The 24,119-nt window shown below is 38.9% G+C and overlaps 1 protein-coding gene and 1 long non-coding RNA gene across 2 annotated transcripts; one reads left to right on the top strand and one right to left on the bottom strand.

Annotated features, from left to right (window-relative positions):
• The first annotated feature begins 482 nt into the window (after positions 1–482).
• LOC113466007 lies at positions 483–21,836 on the top strand. Its single transcript, XM_026821051.1, has 10 exons — positions 483–489; positions 876–1,130; positions 14,552–14,809; positions 17,254–17,337; positions 17,767–17,850; positions 18,137–18,469; positions 18,995–19,126; positions 19,413–19,832; positions 21,029–21,244; positions 21,360–21,836. Exons 1-10 carry the CDS (start codon positions 483–485, stop codon positions 21,464–21,466), a joined length of 1,896 nt encoding a protein of 631 aa, XP_026676852.1. The 3' UTR covers positions 21,467–21,836.
• A 956-nt stretch (positions 21,837–22,792) lies between these two features.
• Positions 22,793–23,895, bottom strand: LOC103505821. The gene is made up of 2 exons (XR_541189.3): positions 23,758–23,895; positions 22,793–23,549 (listed from the first exon to the last, which is right to left on the bottom strand). It is a non-coding gene; the product is annotated as an uncharacterized LOC103505821 (long non-coding RNA).
• Positions 23,896–24,119: the final 224 nt, after the last annotated feature.

The following is a 24,119-nucleotide window of genomic DNA, read 5'->3' as shown; positions in this document are numbered from 1 at the left end:
CAGACTTCAAGTGAAAATTGGACTCTTCATCAACCGAAAATGATCAAATAAAGAGCTTTATTAAGTGTCCCATCCCTAAAAAAAGGGAGAAAAAAACTAATTTAATAGTTCATTTATTTTTTATAGCTTGGAGATAATTTTGTCGAGAGTCGGTCAGTCTCGGGTGAGTTCCATCTCACACGCCATGTCCCACTCGTTCCCAATAAAATCCGTTATCTGGCAAGGATTTCAATTACTGCCATAAAAAAAGGTGCATAAAACTTCAACGGTCATTCTGCAGTTGTTTACAGATGAAGTCCAAAGATTACCCTTAGTACAAGACGCGGGGAAACATTTATGACCCCAGCTTCTGGCTTCGGATATGGAAAGTTTTTCTCTAGTTACTGCAGTTTTGTAAACTTTCCATCTTAAAGTTTCCTTTTTATGAGCAAATTTTAATGTTTGAGGAAATACTCAGCTTTTTCTCTCTTTTATGTACGAGCATGAATTGTATTGCATCTTGAAAATTAGAAAGCATTGCTGCCATGCAGCATGCAGCAGTATGAAATGAAAATCAGAAGGCGTTGCTAATGTTGCCAAAGTCAGCAGTCAGCACAGACTTATTACTCTTAGGGGGAATAGGTGCTTTCCAGGATCTTGTGGTCTCGGAATATGAAACGAGAAATGTGACTTTATTATTCTCCTTGTTTTGACTTTCTTTAAATGGGCTGGATCCTATGCTCCCGAGCCAACCAAAGTTTCAGAGGAAGCATTGTAATCACTCTTGCAATTTTTTGTCATCCGAAATCAAAATTTCATTTTGCATTATTTGAAAGCTTTCGGAACTTTTTTCTTTCCAATCCATCCTAATCCAGATTTTTTCCCCTCTGTTCCAGCATTCTGCCACTCCAGCCGGGAAACTCTGGCCTCCCTCTGTTCATTCATCAGCGGGGACGCACTCCTATTCTCTATGTTCCGGGAGGGAGCTTCCCCCGTGGAGTGCCCATTTACTCCCCCTCACACGTTCACCTATAACAGGGGGCATGGCGAGTGCAAGTACCCGGTGTCGTCGATAGAAGCGTGCACGCACAACTCTCGCTTGCTCCTCTCGTATCAGGCTTGTCCTGATGTGTACGGGTCTGAGAGTCATGGTGAGTTAAATTTTCTGTGTTCTTTTCTTCTATCTATTTTTTTTTTCTTCAATTAGTTTGGCTAAGATAATGGTCATAATGACCATTCATTTGTTATCGTTACTTTTTCCATATTCTTCTTACTATTCAATATCTCATTGATTTTCTTCCACCTCATTTTCATTCTTTGTTCCTCTCTCCATTTTCCTTCCCAGTCGGTAACCAGAAACAGGAATATTCCAAGTCATTTATCCGTTTTGCCCTGACAAAGTTTTATCTTTCCAAAAAACATTAATTTTTTTCTTTCTTTTTCCCACCTAAAAAGCCCCCGAACTTCATGACTTGGCATTTTTTTTCTCTCTTTCCTTATATTTTTCGTCTTTCTCTCCATACTCTTTTCGCCTCTTTCCTCGTTCTCTCTATCCCTCTTCCTCTTCTTTCTCCTTCTTTCCTCCCCATGGTTCCCATAGGTTTTTGTGTGAAATTCCCGTTTTTCCCCCGTTACCTTATTCCATTCCCTACATTTCTCACACCAGTCAATGCATGATTTATTAAGTTGCCGTTTTTTTTTTCAGGTGTCTTAAATATGCCCAAATTTAAAATCCTTTACACATCTCTCTAAAGTTTTATCTTTCCAAAAAACATTAATTTTTTTCTTTCTTTTTCCCACCTAAAAAGCCCCCGAACTTCATGACTTGGCATTTTTTTCTCTCTTTCCTTATATTTTTCGTCTTTCTCTCCATACTCTTTTCGCCTCTTTCCTCGTTCTCTCTATCCCTCTTCCTCTTCTTTCTCCTTCTTTCCTCCCCATGGTTCCCATAGGTTTTTGTGTGAAATTCCCGTTTTTCCCCCGTTACCTTATTCCATTCCCTACATTTCTCACACCAGTCAATGCATGATTTATTAAGTTGCCGTTTTTTTTTTTCAGGTGTCTTAAATATGCCCAAATTTAAAATCCTTTACACATCTCTCTTTTTTTTCTCTTTTCCTCTGATGTACCTAAATTATGTCTTTATTCCACCATTTCCTCTTTCGCGTTCCTTCATATTATCTTTTTACAGCTTCACCAACAAAATCAATATTATAATGTACCTAATACTTACTTTTTCTTCACCTTCTGTTAGAATTTTAGTTTGAAATGCTGCAGATGAGAGATGGGTATTTGAAGATCAATATTTATTAGTCAGTCCTGAGGTTACCGAAATAAATTGGTACAAAGAAATGCCTCCTTTAACGGTAATGGATGTGATGCCACCCTTAATACACTCTTTCCCAACTGAAAGGGCATGACTTTAAGAACAGGATTAAACTGTCCAACAACCTTAAGGCAAAAATAGATCAACCTTCATGATAACTTGACACACTGACATTATTCATGTCCTTATCGTGTACATATGTATGTCATAATTATCCACTACAATGGACAGGATGAGTACCTAAGGGATTTGTCTACCTTCAGGGATAAACTATCTTACTAATTGCTAACAATCTGTTGAAACGGAGACAAGAAGAAGAAGAAGAGGAAGAAGAAAAGGATGAAGAAGAAGAAAAAGCAGAGAGTTGAGAAGAACAAGACTCAGAAATTCCTACTTTAATTATATTGCAACATTGGTGAATTCCTCGAGTTAAGAATTAAGCAATCAAATAAATTAATATCTAAGTAAACGAGGCAAATTATTCGTAATTATCTAAAACAACCCTCGAGAATCTATTAGAAGTAAAAAATCCCAGGGAATTCCTTTAATCTTGCTCAGCAAAATTGAATCGTTTTTTATTAATGAAAATCAGAAGGCGTTGCTAATGTTGCCAAAGTCAGCAGTCAGCACAGACTTATTGCTCTTAGGGGGAATGGATGCTTTCCAGGATCTTGCGGTCTCGGAATATGAAAACGAGAAATGTGACTTTATTATCCTCTTTGTTTTGACTTTCTTTGAATGGGCTGGAGCCTTTGCTCCCGAGCCAACCAAAGTAGAGGAAGCATTGTAATCACTCTTGGAAGTTGCAATTTTTTGTCCTCCGAAATCGAAATTTCTGCATTTTGCATAACTTATAAGCTTGCGGAACTTTTCTTTCCAATCCATCCTAATCCAGATTTGTTTCACACCTATTTAAGGTGATACAACTATATCCAGTTAATTTTGCGCCTAACAATACTGACTTGGAATTTTTTTTTTTCAGTGCTTAAAAAAAAACTCTCTTCTGGCGCAAAAAGAAAAGTTCTGAAAACCCTTTAAAAATCCGTTCCTGAATCTTGCCTAATAATGTACAATGTAAACTCAACAAGGGAGTGGAAATTTTATATTTTAAGTTCTTCTTCTCTTCCTCTTGTGTTGTTTTTCCTTTTTCCCTTTCCACTTACGCTTTCTTCTCTATCTTTTTCTCCTTTTACTCCAAATTCTCGTCTGTTTATTCTACTAATTCTTCTTCTCCTCCTCATCTTCTTATTTTCTCCTTCTGCTCCTAAATCTACTACATATTTCTAACTCTTCATTTTCCTTCCACATCCCTTTTGGGGTCGACGGATGGGGGGCGAGGGGTATGGGGGGGCCACCTTCATCCTCCACGCGTTCTTCTGTTGGCCCCGGGGGGGTTGGGTGGACTAGTGGTAGTGCTGTCACAATTTAATCTAGTAATTGTCATGATATGTCATAATAAAGCACAATTATTACTATTACTATTCCTCTTTTCTGTTCCTCCTCCTTCTCCTCCTCATCTTCTTATTTTCTCCTTCTGCTCCTAAATCTACTACATATTTCTAACTCTTCATTTTCCTTCCACATCCCTTTTGGGATCGACGGATGGGGGGCGAGGGGTATGGGGGGCCACCTTCATCCTCCACGCGTTCTTCTGTTGGCCCCGGGGGGGTTGGGTGGACTAGTGGTAGTGCTGTCATAATTTAATCTAGTAATTGTCATGATATGTCAAAATTTAATAATAAAGCACAATTATTACTATTACTATTCCTCTTTTCTGTTCCTCCTCCTTCTTCTTCTTCAATATTTTTGTTCTTTTCCTCACCTATTCTCTTTCTGCCTACTCCTCTTTCTTCTTCATATCGGTGTCCTCTCTTGTCCTCCTTACCTTTTCTTCTTTTCCTTTCGCCTTCCACAGTTTCTTCATTTCCTCTTATCCTCCACCTCTTTCCTTGTTCTTTAACATCCTCACTGTGTCTTCTTTCCGCTTCTTCTTCTTCTTCAATATTTTTGTTCTTTTCCTCACCTATTCTCTTTCTGCCTACTCCTCTTTCTTCTTCATATCGGTGTCCTCTTTTGTCCTCCTTACCTTTTCTTCTTTTCCTTTCGCCCTCCACAGTTTCTTCATTTCCTCTTATCCTCCACCTCTTTCCTTGTTCTTTAACATCCTCACTGTGTCTTCTTTTCATGATAATTATAAATTTCAAGAGTTGAAGTATTTATTGAATTGGAACTGTGCACTGGGGTGAACTCATCTTCAGCTTCTCTGAATACCCCGCCATGTACTCACGAAAACTCGAGTAATATGGTTTAGTATTATATCGAACAGTTCTTTATACCCCTACCTAGGAGGAAACTTCCTTCAGTGAAATTAATAATGACTACCAAGGTAAGTAGGTAACTCGAGTAATATGGTTTAGTATTATATCGAACAGTTCTTTATACCCCTACCTAGGAGGAAACTTCTTTCAGTGAAATTAATAATGACTACCAAGGTAAGGAGGTACTGAGAAACTGGAGTACCTACTAACCTTTGATTAGGAGAGAGCTACTACTAACTGGAGCAATTTTTTTGCATGGTTATTTTTCCAAACCTAACGTAAGTAGGTACTGAGAAACTGGAGTACCTACTAACCTTTGATTAGGAGAGAGCTACTACTAACTGGAGCAATTTTATTGCATGGTCTGGGTATCTTGAGCTGTATATTTTCACTCGCAACACTTTTCATTTATTTTATTTAGAATTCTTCCATTATACCATCCCCTCCCCTTTCTCTACTTAACTTTTGAATTAAAAAATTTCCTTAATTTAAAAACGAAAAAAAATCTTTTCAGATCTAAAATTTAAAATATTAAACAGTGCCCTTTTTTCGCCCTTTTCTCCTTCCCCCTTGGTCCCTCCTCTTTGTCCTCTCTCTCCCCTCCTCTTTTCTTCTTTTGTCTTTACTCCTCATTCGCTACAGCTCTCTCCTCTCTTCCTTTTCTCTTCTTTCTCCCACTCATTTCTCCATTTTCCATGCTCCAATGAGTGAGCAAAAAGTATCGCCATGTGAATCGAAGGAAAACGGAGGTGTTGTGGTCTCATGTTATTATTATTATTATTATTACTTACCAGTGAGTTTATTTTACTTCTTCTTTACATGGGCTTTTTCCTTGGTGACATTTTGGGCTTGTTGGATTCTTTTTGGTCCATGGTAAACATCCCTATTACACGTATCTACCTAGGTATAGCCATTCCCATTACATGAAATGTTATTGTACATATGAATGAATAACATGAAATGGTTCTTGGAGTACGAACCTCATGAAACTGGACTGGAACAAAAGGAACAAAATTTTCCTTTTACATGGAAAAGGTAGTAGTTAAGTGCAAACTTTTTTTTTTATTTATTTATATTTCTTAATGTTACCATTTTTTTTTTTTTTTTTTTTTTTTTTTTCAAATCAACAGCTGTAGATGTGCTACACGGGTAGATTTTTAAACTGCCAACTTTCTAACATCCAAGCAGACGAGAAAATAATGGAGACGAGAAAAAAAAAGAAACTATACACAATAGTAAAAAAACGGAAAATTAAATGCATAGTGTTTTCCTGCTTCTTTTTTTTCGTTACAAAATAAAGAAAACTTGGAAGTACAGAGAGAGAGATGATAAAATGAAAGTTGCAAGAGAGAAGTAATAAAAAAAAGTGAAACAAAATAAGAAAGAGGTTTATAATAAAACAAAACAACTAAACAGAAAAGAAAAAAGGAGATATACATAGGCGGTTCTAGCCTAAATTTATAGGGAGGGGCTTGATTTTGAAGGTACACCTTCAAAATTTTGATTAGCTTTAATGTCTTTATGTAAAAAATCTGGTGTGAAACATCACACGACTTTTCCTTATCCTATAAATGATGCTTATTTGAGTATTATTTTACCGTAAAACTTTTACCATATCTCTAAGCGTTTAGTCGGTATAAGCTGAAAACTCGCCAAAAAAACGGTGGAAATCCGTCCAAATAGCGGTCCAAAATACCGCCAAGCGCAAGCACTATCTTAACTAAAACCTTTCTGTTGCATCCTTGTCACATTTGGTGAACTACATACCAAATTTCAAGTCTCTTAGCTCTCATACCGTTCCTGGAGATATTTGTTAAACTAGACCGAAAACCGCCAAAAAAGCGGTAAAATTGCCCGCCAACCAATGCACCGATCTTTAACCAAAAGTTTCGTGTCGCATCCTTGTCACATTTTGACAGCTACATACAAATTTCAAGTCGCTAGCTCTTACCGTTCCTTGGAGATATTTTTGTTTACAGACAGACACACAGATACACACACGGACCCAATGGCTGAAATTTTTGGATTTGAGGCTCTAGGGACCTCAAAACCTGTTTTGGCATCAAAAACTGACCATCGAAAGACGATTTGACCCGATTACATTACTTTCTCCTTCCTATAGGATAAAAGTAAAAAATTGGGTGTTTTGGATATTATTTCAATTGAAATCCAAATTTATCTAGTGTAAGAGGCCTGCATATATGATAACTTTGGGGGGGCTTAAGCCCCCCAAGACCCCCCTTATCCGACCGCCTAAAAGAAAAAAGGAGATATAATAAAAGTAATGAGAGCTATAAGTAAAGGAAAAGAGACGAGAAAATATCTGCGAGACAACGAGTAAACTCTGGTTCAAAGACAAGAAACAAGACATGCACCAAGTTTTGCAAAGAGATGATTCCAATCCAACGTGTATGCATAACGTAGAAACTGCAAGAGTTTGAAGTTGATTGCATACAGGGAACATTATTGCATAAATAGGAAAATTCTCGAAAAAAAAAAATGGAAAATTCTGACAGTGGAAAATTCTCGATCGGAACAAAGTAAACTGCTAGTCCTAGTTTGAAAGCAGATTATTCAAAATATAAGAAATCAAAACCGACAAATCTGTGCCCACTGCAATTCATCAGCAATGGTATTTTCGTGAATCTGACAAGAAGTTGACATAAAACATATGCAATACCTATGTGCATTTCCCTTCCTAAAGGTATACATACATAAAAGTACAATATAGTGGTGTAACTTGGTACCTAATGGTAACTACTCGTAAAACTAACTTTATCTAGTTATGTAGGTTTTAGAACTGTCCGACTTACAGTTGAGAAGTTGCGGTTCCCCTCCATGCGCTTCCATCGGACTTCCCAGTTGACGTGGACTGTATTTTTCCAAACCTAATACCCACCCACTTTTCAAGGGCTTTTTCTACCCTGGGTATCTTGAGCTGTATATTTTCACTCGCAACACTTTTCATTTATTTTATTTAGAATTCTTCCATTATACCATCCCCTCCCCTTTCTCTATTTAACTTTTGAATTAAAAAATTTCCTTAATTTAAAAACGAAAAAAAAAAAAATCTTTTTAGATCTAAAATTTAAAATATTAAACAGTGCCCTTTTTTCGCCCTTTTCTCCTTCCCCCTTGGTGTCTCCTCTTTGTCCTCTCTCTCCCCTCCTCTTTTCTTCTTTTGTCTTTGCTCCTCATTCGCTCCAGCTCTCTTTCCTTGCTTAGGCGCCCTTTTCTCCTTCCCCCTTGGTCCCTCCTCTTTGTCCTCTCTCTCCCCTCCTCTTTTCTTCTTTTGTCTTTACTCCTCATTCGCTCCAGTTCTCTTTCCAGGCTCCCTTTTTTCTTCTTTCTCCCACTCATTTCTCCATTTTCCATGCTCCAATGAGTGAGCAAAATGTATCGCCATGTGAATCGAAGGAAAACGGAGGTGTTGTGGTCTCATGTTATTATTATTACTTACCAGTGAGTTTATTTTGCCGGTACCCCTGCTATAAAGATAAATAATAAAGGTTTTCGTTTTGTATCCCACACATACCTACACACACCCTTGTACTGAGGGAGATCAACCCAGAGTGGGCTATGATGGGCGGCTGACGAAGTGGGAAGATGTGGTCAGAGGTCAAAAGTCTGCTGATAGCATGAAAAGTTTGGTGGAAACAAAATGAAAATCTGCAAATAGGTGAAGAGTGAAGACGGTGAAAAACAAGACTGGAGATAAAAGATGAAGAAAGTTAACAAGTTGATGAATTGATACCACATTACCACAACCATAGGTCCCAATAGAGAAACATCTTTAAAGACGTCTACTTTACTACGAGTAAAAGACGAGATGATAAGTACCTACCTAATCTAATTCAGGAAATAAATGAAAATAATTGAAAAGCGGGCACAACGGCGACTATTTACCATTGACCCTCGCCGATACCATCGACCATCGCAGAAAAAATACTCAGCTCAATTTCTTGATTTGCGAGGGTCGGTAGGTATGGTCAAGGCTCCGTTGTGGACGCCTACCAAGGACAGTCACCATGGTGGATGTTGCTTCATTAACAGAGCCACCATTTGAACGTGAGGCACAACAGGATTTCGGTCCACTCTGCACTCGTCATCTTTTTTATTATTTTCATTTCTTTTTACACGAAAATATTTTATTCCCACTTTTCTCTTTGCTTCGAGCTGCTGCTTCTTCTTCTTCCCCTCCTCTTCCTTCTCCTCCCCCTCCTCCTCCTCGTTCTTCTTCTTCTCCTCCTCCTTCTATTTTTCTCTTGTTGTTTTTTTTCTCAGCATTTTTTTTTCTTGGTTAAACTAGTAGTTCAGTGAACTTTAGAAGTTAGAAATCACCCAGAAAAGAGTTGTCTTTTAATTATTTACCTAGGTAGGTATGTAGGTACCGTTAAGATTCGCAATGGTCTGATTTGACAAAAAATTGATGATAAAACGCAAAAATCACTAAAAACACTAATTTTTATTTCAGGTAGACACAAGCAGACAAGTGCATACTTACATCTTTTTTATTATTTTCATTTCTTTTTACACGAAAATATTTTATTCCCACTTTTCTCTTTGCTTCGAGCTGCTGCTTCTTCTTCTTCTTCTTCTTCTTCTTCTTCTTCTTCTTCTTCTTCTTCTTCTTCTTCTCCTCCTCTTCCTTCTCCTCCCCCTCCTCCTCCTCCTCGTTCTTCTTCTTCTCCTCCTCCTTCTATTTTTCTCTTGTTTTTCTTGGTTAAACTAGTAGTTCAGTGAACTTTAGAAGTTAGAAATCACCCAGAAAAGAGTCGTCTTTTAATTATTTACCTAGGTATGTAGGTACCGTTAAGATTTTTATTTCAGGTAGAAACAAGCAGACAAGTGCATACTTACCTGCCTTTAATAAATAATTGTCTCTCTTTTTCTCTCCCTTTTCTCTCTCCCCTTTACTCTCTCTCTCTCTCTCTCTCTCTCTCTCTCTCTCTCTCTCTCTCTCTCTCTCTCTCTCTCTCTCTCTCTCTCTCTCTTTCACTCACGCGTTCTTCTTGACTCGAATTTTTCTTTCAGGCACACAGACACAAACACACAAGTGCACACTTATCTGCCTTTAATAAATAATTTTCTTTTCCTTCCTTTTATTTCTCTCTCTCCCTCCCTTTTTCTCTCTCTTCCTTTCTGAAATCTCAATTATCTGTTTCGCGGAAGGAAGAAATTCTGTCTCCCTCTCTCATCAAAAAATGTCCCTGAGAGAGAGAGAGAATTTTCTTTTCCTTCCCTTTCTCTCTCTCTCTCTCTCTCTCTCTCTCTCTCTCTCTCTCTCTTTCTCTCTTCCTCCCTTTCTCTCTCTTCCTTTCTGAAATCTCAATTATCTGTTTCGCGGAAGGAAGAAATTCGGTCTCCCTCTCTCATCAAAAAATGTCCCTGAGAGAAAAAAAAAAGGTTTAATTAATTTCATGCACAAATTTTCTCTGAATGGGAAGAGAAAGAGGACAGAGAGGGAGGGAGAGAACAGCAAAACACAAGACTTCAAGAGATTCTTGAAATACGAAAAAAGCAAGAAGGAGAAAAAAAAAATGAGGTGTGAATATCACACGACTTTCTATTACATTATAGGGTCCATTCCCATACTTTTTCTCCTCTCTTACCGTTCACGAGGTGATTGGAAATAATCGGTGAAAAAAATCACTAAAAAACGGTCCGATTTTTACGAATTGCGTCCGTGGAATTCAAATTTTCATCGCTCAAACATAATGTAATAGAAAGTAAAAGGAAGAGTAAATTATCTCCTTCAATATCCCTTCTCTTCTTTTCATTGTCTCCCTATCCTTCGTCATCTCCTTTCTTATCCTTCTATCTTCATTATCTTCCCCTCCTACCACTCTTCTTTATCTTCCCCTCCCATTCCTCTTCTGAAACTCTTCTCCCTCCTTCCTTCCCTTTATCCCCCTCATTCTGCTTCCCACTCTATTTACCCACTTCTTTTTCATCCTCATTTTTTTAGCATTCATTTTTTCCCTCTCTCTAATTTCGAGAACATCTCTCTTCTACCGTTTTTGAAGAGGTTTGCTGCATATTGCATAGCTAATGGTATTAATCAGGGGTTGCTATTGCTGGGGTGAAAAAATCATGGGAGGTCAGCAACGTCAGGCGTGGATTGCAAACGGGTGGGTGACAGGACGGTGCACAACAGAAAGAAAAAGAATAAGGAAGCTTATTGAACGCCCTGCAAATGTTGAACTGTTAGCTTTTCTCATTGTAATAATAATGGATCCTAGTTCATTAGATGGTTGGGCTAGGAAATAAAATTGTGGGATTCTAACCATCAACCCTACAGTGCTGCTGATCAAAGGAAGCTATGAAATGAAAAAAAAAGGGGGGGAGCAGACGCACAGGCACCTACCACTTAGTTTTGTACTTATGTACAAACGTTTAAAAAAGAGTTGATGCAATACCTAGTAGGTACCTCCTACCTCCTACCCAGTGGCATTTCGAGTTCTGTGAGAGGAAATATGTAGAATTCGTAGAATGAAAAGAAAATAATGTAAATGAACAATCAGGTGCTAATGAAGCAAAGGTGTTTGCTGCTTTTGATTAGGTAGCCACTTGGTTGATCCAGCTCGTTAGTCCATTTTATTTCACAGTAGAAGATAATAATAATGAACAGGCAAATACTCTAGGGGGCAGTACCATTTTGAGGAAATTGAATTTTACAAATGAAATATTTTCCGAGGAGTTTGTCTGCGAGCATGTAGCAAGCTTTAGTGATGTAGGAATTGTAAGATGCTGCACGTTACTCTTCTGTCTGTGTTTTACTCTGTTTCAATAGAAAACGTAAGAGAGTGTAAGGCAAGAGTCATCAGTATTGAGTCCTCCTACTATTTTAAAAAATAATCGATGGACATGAGCTCTGAAGGTGTGTCCACACATAGTCGACGACCGTCGTTAGATGTGAATTTATTGTGAATTGATGTGGATCGATGTTCGGTCGACTATGTTTGGACACACCTTGATGGGAATCAAGCAATCAACAGAGGTTGATTTCCCAAATTGATTTCCATTGGTACACTCTGGATTATCAACGCAGCTACACGTTCCGCCATCGCAACACCACCCTGCACATTGTCAACACTACCAACGCCCCTGAAGCCCTACCTCTCGATGAGACACCCCTGCTACCCAGCACTGAACAGGTGGTTCAGCAAGACATGAAGGTTATTTGTACCGAGCTGCTGGAGCAGGGACCGGCCCTGGTGAGGCTGAAGGCGCATTATACAATGGGATGGTAAGTGGAGTATCCGTAGACCTTTGTTCCAGGAGTGAGATTTCTATTGAGAAGGTTGCGCTGATATTTGAATTCAAACAATATGAGAAATCGAGTTAAAGGAAGGCCATATCCCTCCTAACGCAAATGGGTGACGTCAAAGAAAACCCTTGACACTGTGTTCTCAGTGGTAAGATCGGCCATAAATGGCCAACTTTTCATGGCTCATACCTAAAACTTTGAATGAATTTAAAAGTCTGGATAATCTCAATATTCAAGTCTGGATAATCTCAATATTCTTCACTTTTTCCCTTTTATAGGAAATTGGTGGCCTAATAAATACATAATTATGTAGAGAACGTCACTAATACTACAATACTTTTCGATCTGTTTACAGCCAGAACGGGTTCATCTGTTTGTCTTTCTACCGAAGAAACGAACACATTGTTGAGGTTCAGACAGGTAAGTAGTGCACTCTGGTGAAGACACACTGGTACCTTTCACAGGAAAGAGATGATTCCAATCCAACGTGTATGCATAACGTAGAAACTGCAAGAGTTTGAAGTTGATTGCATACAGGGAACATTATTGCATATAGGAAAATTCTCGAAAAAATGGAAAATTCTCGATCGGAACAAAGTAAACTGCTAGTCCTAGTTTGAAAGCAGATTATTCAAAATATAAAAAATCAAAACCGACAAATCTGTGCCCTGCCCACTGCAATTCATCAGCAATGGTATTTTCGTGAATCTGACAAGAAGTTGACATAAAACATATTCAATACCTATGTACATTTCCCTTCCTAAAGGTATACATACATAAAAGTACAATATAGTATATAGTGGTGTAACTTGGTACCTAATGGTAACTACTCGTAAAACTAACTTTATCTACCTGTGTTCTTCGGACATGAACTCCAATTAGAACTCACTGTTAAACTGCACCGAGTCATAAAACGTTTCACCGTTTTCAAATAAAAAACCGGGGAACAAACCCCCGTTTCTTCACTCACGACACATTTTAGCAACAAAAGAATTTAATTCCCACAGAAGAAAAACCATAAAAGGAAGAATATTGCTGTGAAGCAATTAGAACTCACTGTTAAACTGCACCGAGTCATAAAACGTTTCACCGTTTTCAAATAAAAAACCGGGGAACAAACCCCCGTTTCTTTACTCACGACACAATTTAGCAACAAAAGAATTTAATTCCCACAGAAGAAAAACCATAAAAGGAAGAATATTGCTGTGAAATCTACTAAACTTTCCACTGGAATTCATCCTAGCTCCAGCAGTGTTTAGTGGGAAGAGAGGGGGCTAACCAGCTCCCGGTGAGGGACCTTGGTATTTTTCTCTCTCCCCTGTCCGGGCCTAACCCCCGGGGGCCAAGTTAGCCCGGGGTTACGGTGGAGCCTCGCATAATATTGATTACAAAGATAATAATATCATGCACACATGAAATAAATTTGAAAAGGTTATCTTGTTTTTTGTGAGGGAACCTCCTGGGAATCCACGGTACCCCTGCTATAAAGATAAATAATAAAGGTTTTCGTTTTGTATCCCACACATACCTACACACACCCTTGTACTGAGGGAGATCAAGCCAGAGTGGGCTATGATGGGCGGCTGACGAAGTGGGAAGATGTGGTCAGAGGTCAAAAGTCTGCTGATAGTATGAAAAGTTTGGTGGAAACAAAATGAAAATCTGCAAATAGGTGAAGAGTGAAGGCGGTCAAAAACAAGACTGGAGTTAAAAGATGAAGAAAGTTAACAAGTTGATGAATTGATACCACATTACCACAACCATAGGTCCCAACAGAGAAACTCCTATACGTCTACTTTACTACGAGTAAAAGACGAGATGATAAGTACCTACCTAATCTAATTCAGGAAATACATGAAAATAATTGGAACTGGAGGTTTTATAATCCGAAGTGCGCGGCCACAACGGCGACCATTTACCATTGACCCTCGCCGATACCATCGACCATAGCAGAAAAAATACTCAGCTCAATTTCTTGATTTGCGAGGGTCGGTACTATGGTCAAGGCTCCGTTGAGGACGCTTCATGGTTTGTTTATTTTCTCTTGGGTCGGTACGAGGCGAGGGTCGATGGTAGTTTCTCCGTTGCGGACGCCTACTAAGGACAGCCACCATGGTGGATGTTGCAGTGTTGCTTCATTAACAGAGCCACCATTGTATGAATGCGTCTAAGAAGATACGCAGGGATAGAATTAAATAAAATAACATTATAAACAACATTGAAATAAAACCTAGCGAGAAATGGTGATAAAGTGGGGTGAAGAGAAGACGAACCTTATCAGAATAAGTTTCAAGCTAAAAGTACAAATTTGTTAACTCTGAATGCACCTCAGTTGTGCTTCTTTTTACCCGAGTAACTTATGAGAATCTTACTCCCATTCCAGCATCGTTCTTGCCCTTCATGGATGTATACACATTACACAAACTTTACATAAAATCAATTCCGTCCAGGTTCAAACAGTCAAGTTGAAAAATGGCGACTACATTAGGATTGTTTCCTGATGTAGATACCTACCGTAGCATGCCTATCCCGAAGACCCGAAGTATGGCTCTTAGTAGATGGAGGAAAAGAGACAATACTCACCAATTGCTGTCTCAACACAAGGGCAGCAGAAAGTGAGCTTAACCCTAACCCCATCCCATTACCTCTCTGTTACAGTGGAAGAGCTCCAATGCATCGCGCTCTGGAAGGAGGGCACCTCATGGTATCTAGTAGGGAAGATGCACCACGGACACTCGACCTCGAATGAAGATCGATTCAGATGCTTTGTCTACGAGAAGATAAACCCGAGTAACCATGGACATAGCGCCAAAGCCGCAGAGGGGATTGAGTTCAGTGTGGCCCAGTCCGGGGATGCGACGTGTAATGGACTGTTCAGTCCAATGGAGGGATCGCGTACGATGACCCTACGTAAAGGTAAGTGGAGAAGTAAACATCAGAACACATTATAACTGTTGGCATAATGGGGCTTTTTAATCTTGACTGGCAGCATATTTATAACGTCAAGAGTTCGACGTGACTCCGACGCAACGCCCGGCCTATAACACGAAACAGAGTTTTGAGGTAAGGCCAGCCACTCACTATGCTGTCAGGTTTACCTGATGAGCACACACACACTATGGCGGACCTGTCAGGTCTACCTGAAAGTGAGTGGCTGGCCTAAGGTATACGAGTGTATGAATCAGGAAAGGACGATTATGGAAAAGGTCGACTCAGTTGACGGTATGATCAATAGACAACCCCCTACCCCTAACCCTACAAAGGACGGGCAACCAGCTCAAGAGGACAGAGAGGGAGGGAGAGAACAGCAAAACACAAGACTTCAAGAGATTCTTGAAATACGAAAAAAGCAAGAAGGAGAAAAAAAATGAGGTGTGAATATCACACGACTTTCTATTACATTATAGGGTCCATTCCCATACTTTTTCTCCATATCTCTTACCGTTCACGAGGTGATTGGAAATAATCGGGGAAAAAAATCACTGAAAAACGGTCCGATTTTTACGAAAATTTTGCAATTGCGTCCGTGGAATTCAAATTTTCATCGCTCAAACATATTGTAATAGAAAGTAAAAAGGAGAGTAAATTATCTCCTTCAATATCCCTTCTCTTCTTTTCATTGTCTCCCTATCCTTCGTTATCTCCTTTCTTATCCTTCTTTCTTCATTATCTTCCCCTCCTACCATTCTTCTTTATCTTCTCCTCCCATTCCTCGTCTGAAACTCTTCTCCCTCCTTTTCCCCTCTACGTCTTCTTCTTTCAATTCCTTCCCTTTCTCTTCCTCATTCTGCTTCCCACCCTATTTACCTACCCACTTCTTTTTCATCCTCATTTTTTTAGCATTAATTTTTTCCCTCTCTCTAATTTCGAGAACATCAGCTCTCTTCTACCATTTTTGAAGAGGTTTGCTGCATATTGCATAGCTAATGGTATTAATCAGGGGTTGCTATTGCTGGGGTGGAAAAATCACAGGAGGTCAGCAACGTCAGGCGTGGATTGCAAACGGGTGGGTGACAGGACGGTGCACAACTGGAAGAAGATGAAAAAGAAAAAGGAAGCTTGTTGAAAGCCCTGCAAATGTAGAACTGTTAGCTTTTCTGATTGTAATAATAATGGATCCTAGTTCATTAGATTGTTGGGCTAGGAAAAAAATTGAATTTGTGGGACTCTAACCATCAACCCTACAGTGCTGCTGATCAAAGGAAGCTATGAAATGAAAAAAAGGGGGGGGAGTAGACGCACAGGCACCTACCACTTGGTTTTGTACTTATGTACAAACGTTTAAAGAGTTGATGCAATATCTAGTAGGTACCTCCTACCTCCTACCCAGTGGCATTTCGAGTTCTGTGAGAGGAAATATGTAGAATTTGTAGAATGAAAAGAAAATAATGTAAATGAACAATCAGGTGCTAATGAAGCAAAGGTGTTTACTGCTTTTGATTAGGTAGCCACACTTGGTTGATCCAGCTCGTTAGTCCATTTTATTTCACAGTACTTTCACAGTTCCAGTAGTTTAGTAGTTACCTAAATCCTTTTTTATGTCGTAGCTAAGTATCTCTATTATGTTCAGCAAAATTTCCAAATACAACCGTCTTTTAGCAAACAAAAGGGATTTCTTCCATTTTTAAAAAATAAAGATATTCCCAATGTAGTTTTTTTTTCCGTTTTCCCCATTTGGCATTGTTAGACAGCATGGGAACTAAGGAGGGGAAGATGAAGGAGAGTAAACGTGTCGCTAGAACAAACTACAAATGATAAAGCGAAGCTATTAACAAAACTGCAAAGAAAAATGTCGTTAAAGAAAAAGAGAGAATATAAGGAACGAAGAAAATTGGGAAAACGTTTGCATGCACCATTACTGAGAAAAGGTAGAGAAGATAATAATAATGAACAGGCAAATACTCTAGGGGGCAGTATCATTTTGAGGAAATTGAATTTTACAAATGAAATATTTTCCGAGTAGTTTGTCTGCGAGCATGTAGCAAGCTTTAGTGATGTAGGAATTGTAAGATGCTGCACGTTACTCTTCTGTCTGTATTGTTCTCTATTGCAATAGAAAACGTAAGAGAGTGTAAGGCAAGAGTCATCAGTATTGAGTCCTCCATTCTACTATTTAAAAAAATAATCGATGGACATGAGCTCTGAAGGTGTGTCCACACATAGTCGACGACCGTCGTTAGATGTGAATTGATGTGGATCGATGTCGATCGACGGTCGGTCGACTATGTTTGGACACACCTTGATCGGAATCAAGCAATCAACGTAGGTTGATTTCCCAAATTGATTTCCACTTTCGTACATCCTATTTCTAGCTGGAGCCTATAAATTTACTAAGTTTTTGTCCATTTCTCCATTTTCAGGATTGCCAACTCGGAACATAGAAGAGGCGTGTTCTAGCAAATCCTTGTTCGATCCCAATCGAACCCCGATAGTGACTTTAGTCAGTAAGTATAACCGTATTTTATTAATCCTCTATGTGGCACTTTCACCGAGGAGATGTGAATTTTCAACTTGAACACCCTGACTTCCAAAGCATATCCCATGGTGTTTACCCACAGAAATTCATGAATTAAAACATATCCAGACTGTGTAGGCAATTGACTTTTGAATGTGACAAGTGCCAGTCTGTCTTTCTGTTCCACTAAAATATCTACCACCATGTGAGAGCACTTGTACTTTCTAGCCAGAGATAGTTTACTACTGACACTGCCAATGACCTGTAAATATTTGGTTAGTTCATTTTCTGGTGCATTGTTCTTAGCTAGTTCTCTGACAATATCTTCAACAGGTACTAAAGTGGACACTGACTTCCCACCATGCCACTTCTTAGAAACAAACAGTTGAGATATCACAGGCCATTTCTCCATTTTCAGGATTGCCAACTCGGAACATAGAAGAGGCGTGTTCTAGCAAATCCTTGTTCGATCCCAATCGAACCCCGATTGTGACTTTAGTCAGTAAGTATAACCGTATTTTATTAATCCTCTGTGTGGCACTTTCACCGAGGAGCTGTGAGTTTTCAACTTGAACACCCTGACTTCCAAAGCATATCCCATGGTGTTTACCCAAAGAAACCCATGAATTAAAACAAATTCCTTTACATGGAGAGACAGACTCTTTAATTCTTGGAATTTTTTCATCAAGAAATAGCAAAATTTCACTCAGAGGCCCTCTTTCAGATAACCATTGAAAATACATACATCTTTAATTCACGTCTTACCATTCACATTCTCTCTCTTCCAGCATCAAGTCCTGTGCAGAAGAAGTGTCCTCACGAGGGCAAGTTCCAGGTGATTGATCTCCTGCACAGCGACACCGAGGGCAAAGCCTCCGCCCCGCGCAGCAAAAGTACAAACAATGCCTTCGACAACCACTACGACCGGTGGGGAGACTCGGGCAGCCCGAACATGATCGAGAACAAAGTGTACAAACTAACCGGTGATATTAGCGATAGGGTGAAGCGACGCAGCGTCACTTTCATAAGCAATAGTTATAGTGATAGTAGAAGCAATAGAGTGGAGAGGGATCTGGATGGGTTTGTCTCGTCCTCTGACCCTCTTCCTCTTCTCATAAACAGCATAAAACCTTCTCTCCACTTAACACAATGCTTAGGAGACTCGTTTCGTTTGCTGACTGAAAGCCTCATTAGTTATTCACATCAGCATCACAAGCATTATCCCCTCTTCCATCAAGTCCATCAGCATTCCAGACTCAACCGGACAATTGATTTGTTTTCCTATTTTGAGATTGTCTTGATGTCTTCTTGACTTGTGAATGTGATTGCCGTGTCGTAATGTTTAACTTTTAACCCATTAGAATAAAGAGTGGGAATTGTGAGTTGTCAATATTATAAGGTCTTTTGGCTCCTTTTGCAGTCAATTTCTTCCTTTCCAGTCAATTGGATGATGAATTAATAACACAACTATCAAATTTTATCGTATCCACTGGCAATACTTGTCTTTGTTAGTTGTTTGTTGCTATTTTATTAATTTCATCTGGAAGTGAAATCATAAATACTTTGGTTAGCTTGAACGGAGTTAAACGATCGTTTTATAAAACTAAACACAAGTCTTAGATGAGTTTCGTACATCCTATTTCTAGCTGGAGCCTATAAATTTACTAAGTTTTTGTCCATTTCTCCATTTTCAGGATTGCCAACTCGGAACATAGAAGAGGCGTGTTCTAGCAAATCCTTGTTCGATCCCAATCGAACCCCGATAGTGACTTTAGTCAGTAAGTATAACCGTATTTTATTAATCCTCTATGTGGCACTTTCACCGAGGAGATGTGAATTTTCAACTTGAACACCCTGACTTCCAAAGCATATCCCATGGTGTTTACCCACAGAAATTCATGAATTAAAACATATCCCTTTACATGGAGAGACAGACTCTTTAATTCTTGGAATTTTTTCATCAAGAAATAGCAAAATTTCACTCAGAGGCCCTCTTTCAGATAACCATTGAAAATACATACATCTTTAATTCACGTCTTACCATTCACATTCTCTCTCTTCCAGCATCAAGTCCTGTGCAGAAGAAGTGTCCTCACGAGGGCAAGTTCCAGGTGATTGATCTCCTGCACAGCGACACCGAGGGCAAAGCCTCCGCCCCGCGCAGCAAAAGTACAAACAATGCCTTCGACAACCACTACGACCGGTGGGGAGACTCGGGCAGCCCGAACATGATCGAGAACAAAGTGTACAAACTAACCGGTGATATTAGCGATAGGGTGAAGCGACGCAGCGTCACTTTCATAAGCAATAGTTATAGTGATAGTAGAAGCAATAGAGTGGAGAGGGATCTGGATGGGTTTGTCTCGTCCAAGGATGAGACAATGTGTAGTATGAACTTCAAATCGTTGGCGGTCGGATGTACAAACAATGAGGACAAGATGGAGTTCATAGCCACGTGTCCTAATGCTAAGGAGGTGGTCACTAGTAAGTTCATTGATAATGTACAAACAATGAGGACAAGATGGAGTTCATAGCCACGTGTCCTAATGCTAAGGAGGTGGTCACTAGTAAGTTCATTGATAATTTTTGTTTTCCTATTTTGAGATTGTCTTGATGTCTTCTTGACTTGTTAATGTGATTGCCGTGTCGTAATGTTTAACTTTTAACCCATTAGGATAAAGAGTGGGAATTGTGAGTTGTCAATATTATAAGGTCTTTTGGCTCATTTTGCAGTCAATTTCTTCCTTTCCAGTCAATTGGATGATGAATTAATAACACAACTATCTTATTGTATCGTATCCACTGGCAATACTTGTCTTTGTTAGTTGTTTGTTGCTGTTTCATTCATTTCATCTGGAAGTTAAATCATAAATACTTTGGTTAGCTTGAACGGAGTTAAACGATCGTTTTATAAAACGTTGATAATTTATTTAATTTATAGGTTCATTGATCTATTATTTTATTGGTTTAACGTCACAGTGTCACAGTATAACTACTAATGATGTATTTTACCAAACTTCTTTTTAGTCCCTAACAGTCTGTTAGCTTTAGAGCCCTGTTAAGCCTATACAAATCAAATATGTAGAACTTATCAGGCTGTTAGCTGAACAGGCCTTCTTAGGACTTAAAAAATATTGGTGAAATCCACCCTTAGTACCCTCCATTCGGCGACAAGCTACCCACCCACCGTCTCACACTGACCTCACCCAGCCTGAGTGGGGTTGGGAATAGCCGACAGAAAGCTATTGACCAGATTAAAATAAATAAACCTTCCAATCCACTACAAGTCTAATAATAGCAATAATTTAACCTAGGTACCTTTAAAAACATGAGATGCAATACATCCCCAATAAGGGACACAGCATCTCATTAACTCATTCTTTTTTATTTTTTGCCATCTTTTCTTCTCTATTTTCCCCTATTCTTTCTTCAATTACATATTTCTTTATTCTTCTTTATTGTTATTTCTTTTAATTTATTATATTATGGCTGTCCATGAATTGTGAATAAATATACTTGAGTATTTTGTTGAAAAAAAAAAAAGATTGTTAGCCAACCGAATACCCAGCACAACTTTGCTCAAACTTCAGGGAACCACTGGAATCTGGTGCATTCAACGTACCATCACCGCTGACTACAACTATCATTGTTTTTCTAACCAACCTTGTTCTCCTCCTCAGCGTACACCTGTCACGGAGGCTGGTCAGACAACGCCACCAACACTCACTACCTCATCACAACCCCCCTATCCCGTCGGTCTAGAGGGGCACATAGGTACTGCGTTACTTACAGGCCCGGTGAAGAGGATACCATCTACTTCCTGTCGAATTCGGACACATGTCAGAGGAGTATCAATCCGGGTCTGGGTACCATGGCCTTTAATGTGACTTACCGAGGTGAGTTCGAATTATAAAATGAATACAAAAAATGTTCTGAGTGTTCTACCGTTACTTACAGGTTCTTGGCGGGTGTTCCTGAATTTCATTTCATTGTGTCTGTCTTTGATTTCAGGTTCATGTTCGATGGACTCCGGAGCCTCCATAGTAAGTCTGTCAATAATCTGGCCTCTCTGTCTCCTGATCTGTGCCATCATGACATCATCAATGCTATCAAGATAATAGTCCTCCCCCTGTGTGACCAGCAGGAGTGACGTATAGGCAATTTATAAATAGACTGGATATTTTGTAAACAAAGAAATTGCGCGTGAGAGTTGGAGTTGACTTGTGATTTCTGTGAGAATCAGTCTTAGTAGGTCCGTGGTAAGATGCTCTGGACTCGTGAAGTGAGGGCCTAGGGTTCAAGTCTTTATAGTGACAAGAAATGTAACATCCCAGGACTCCCACGTAGATATTTCAAAAAAGCCCTAGCTTCAAACAACATTTTGTGTGAGAAGTAATAGCTATGCTTCCCTTATGCCTGCTCGACACCTCCATTTTATTTAAACGACATGCTTTCAAGTTCTAATCAGGAATACCCTTTTTAACACCCTTTGAGCAAGTGAGCAATCCGGGTTTGATCTAAAGACACTTTCCAGACCTCATTTTAGGTCAGCGAAGGCAAAAAAATTGATGATTACCTTTTATATTTTTATATACGTATTTTCACTGTGTATAGATTTTTTTTTTTAAGTAAACATCAGAACACATTATAACTGTTGGCATAATGGGGCTTTTTAATCTTGACTGGCAGCATATTTATAACGTCAAGAGTTCGAAGTGACTCCGACGCAACGCCCGGCCTATAACACGAAACAGAGTTTTGAGGTAAGGCCAGACTCACTATGCTGTCAGGTCTACCTAATGAGCACACACACACACACTATGGCGGACCTGTTAGATCTACCTGAAAGTGAGTGGCTGGCCTAAGGTATACGAGTATATGAATCAGGAAAGGACGATTATGGAAAAGGTCGACTCAGTTGACGGTATGATCACTAGACAACCCCCTCCCCTAACCTTACAAAGGACGGGCAACCAGCTCGTAATGAACAATGACTTAAATCTTACCGTGTTTCCACAGGCACTAGTCCACCCAAGTGTAAGTTCCCGGGCTGGCTCACCTCTCCAGTTCACTGGTACACTCTGGATTATCAACGCAGCTACACGTTCCGCCATCGCAACACCACCCTGCACATTGTCAACACTACCAACGCCCCTGAAGTCCTACCTCTCGATGAGACACCCCTGTTACCCAGCACTGAACAGGTGGTTCAGCAAGACATGAAGGTTATCTGCACCGAGGTGTTGGAGCAGGGACCGGCCCTGGTGAGGCTGAAGGCGCATTATACCTTTTAACACCCTTTGAGCAAGTGAGCAATCCGGGTTTGATCTAAAGACACTTTCCAGACCTCATTTTAGGTCAGCGAAGGCAAAAAAAAATGATGATTACCTTTTATATTTTTATATACGTATTTTCACTGTGTATAGATTTTTTTTTTTAAAAAAAAACGTAGTGTTTAGATTATTGTTATTAAATTTTAAGCGTAAGTTGTTAGGACACCGATGGTTATGATGAAATGTTTAAAAAACTAAAACGGAATCGAGGTTTAAACCATAAGGTTCCTCTTGGAATACCATTAGGACAAACGATCTTGGATCTTATTTTGAACAAAGAATTGATTTTTGTTTATTGTAAAAACCCAATTTTTTTATACTTCTAGTTGTTATCAGTGGTGTGACTATAGAGAGTTAATGGAGCATAGAAGTGGGAGAGAAAGAGGAACTAGAATGAGGATGGGATGTAAGGAGTTGAGGAAGAAAGTGAGAGATATGAGCACACCACTGGTTGTTAAATATTAAAATAGGAAATAAAAGAGAAATAGAGTTTATTTATACAAAAATAGAAAATTATTCAACCTGTACAATGTAAAATGGGACAGTTTCTACACAACCCTGTCTTTCTGACTCCTCCCTGTTTATTTAGAAAATAAAATAGGTGCAACTGTCCCTTGTAATTTTATTTTAGTGTACCAGACCCTTTCATAGTGACCATTGAGATTGTGTACATCATATTTCCTATTATCCACAAAATAAGGCTTGGAAATAAAATAAAACAGTTGTAACTTTGTAAAAAAAAAGAAAAGAAATGTATGGTTGCGTAACTACACAATATTGGAAATAATCCACCACTAGCTTAACAATAAAATAAAAAAAGCAAACAAAAAATACTGTCTAAGAATTCTGATGGTGGATAGATACTTACCTTATTGCTATAAAAAATAAGATACATAAAAAATTTGAAGTCTTAGCTTTAATTTGACACCAAAATTAAAATATAACAGTGTCCAACAACAGAACCAGAGCTAATTGAAACTTAAAAACGTGAAAAATGATCGACTACTGGTACAGTCACCCTAATTATCGTAACAAGATACCTAAGGGTGATCGACGAGCTCTCGACGAATACTTACCTACTGATGTGCGATGGCACTAGAGAGGGTCAGGTTCAATTTATATTATAGTACAAGAAATGTGTAATGTAATACTTTAAGTAATGCAAATAAACTAAATAATTACGATTTCATAAGTTTGTAGAGTTTTCATTGTCTTTTTTTTATCTCTTGGAGGGATGCCTCCTTTTATTTGGCTTTCCCTTTTTCCATCTAGCTAACTCCATTGTGAAAAAATAATCAATTTTATTTAAAATAATGAATAGAATAGCCAGGTTTAAATAAGTATAAAAAAAATAAACAATTTATTTGTATGTAGGTACCTAGATGAATAATTTATTAAGTTCATTAATTATTATTGCGTAGGTATACAAAGAAATTTA

Source organism: Diaphorina citri, unplaced genomic scaffold (genome assembly GCF_000475195.1).
Source record: "Diaphorina citri unplaced genomic scaffold, Diaci psyllid genome assembly version 1.1 scaffold197, whole genome shotgun sequence".
Lineage (NCBI taxonomy): Eukaryota > Metazoa > Arthropoda > Insecta > Hemiptera > Psyllidae > Diaphorina > Diaphorina citri.
The sequence above is the reverse complement of the archived record's forward strand: the minus strand, read 5'-3'. Positions and strand labels throughout refer to the sequence as shown.

Excerpts from the sequence above, each read along its gene's own strand:
- LOC113466007 (XM_026821051.1), top strand. Across the intron at positions 18,470-18,994 it reads TCTTCCTCTTCTCATAAACA|CTGGAGCCTATAAATTTACT; the intron begins GCATAAAACCTT and ends TCCTATTTCTAG. Across the intron at positions 21,245-21,359 it reads CTTTAATGTGACTTACCGAG|GTTCATGTTCGATGGACTCC; the intron begins GTGAGTTCGAAT and ends CTTTGATTTCAG.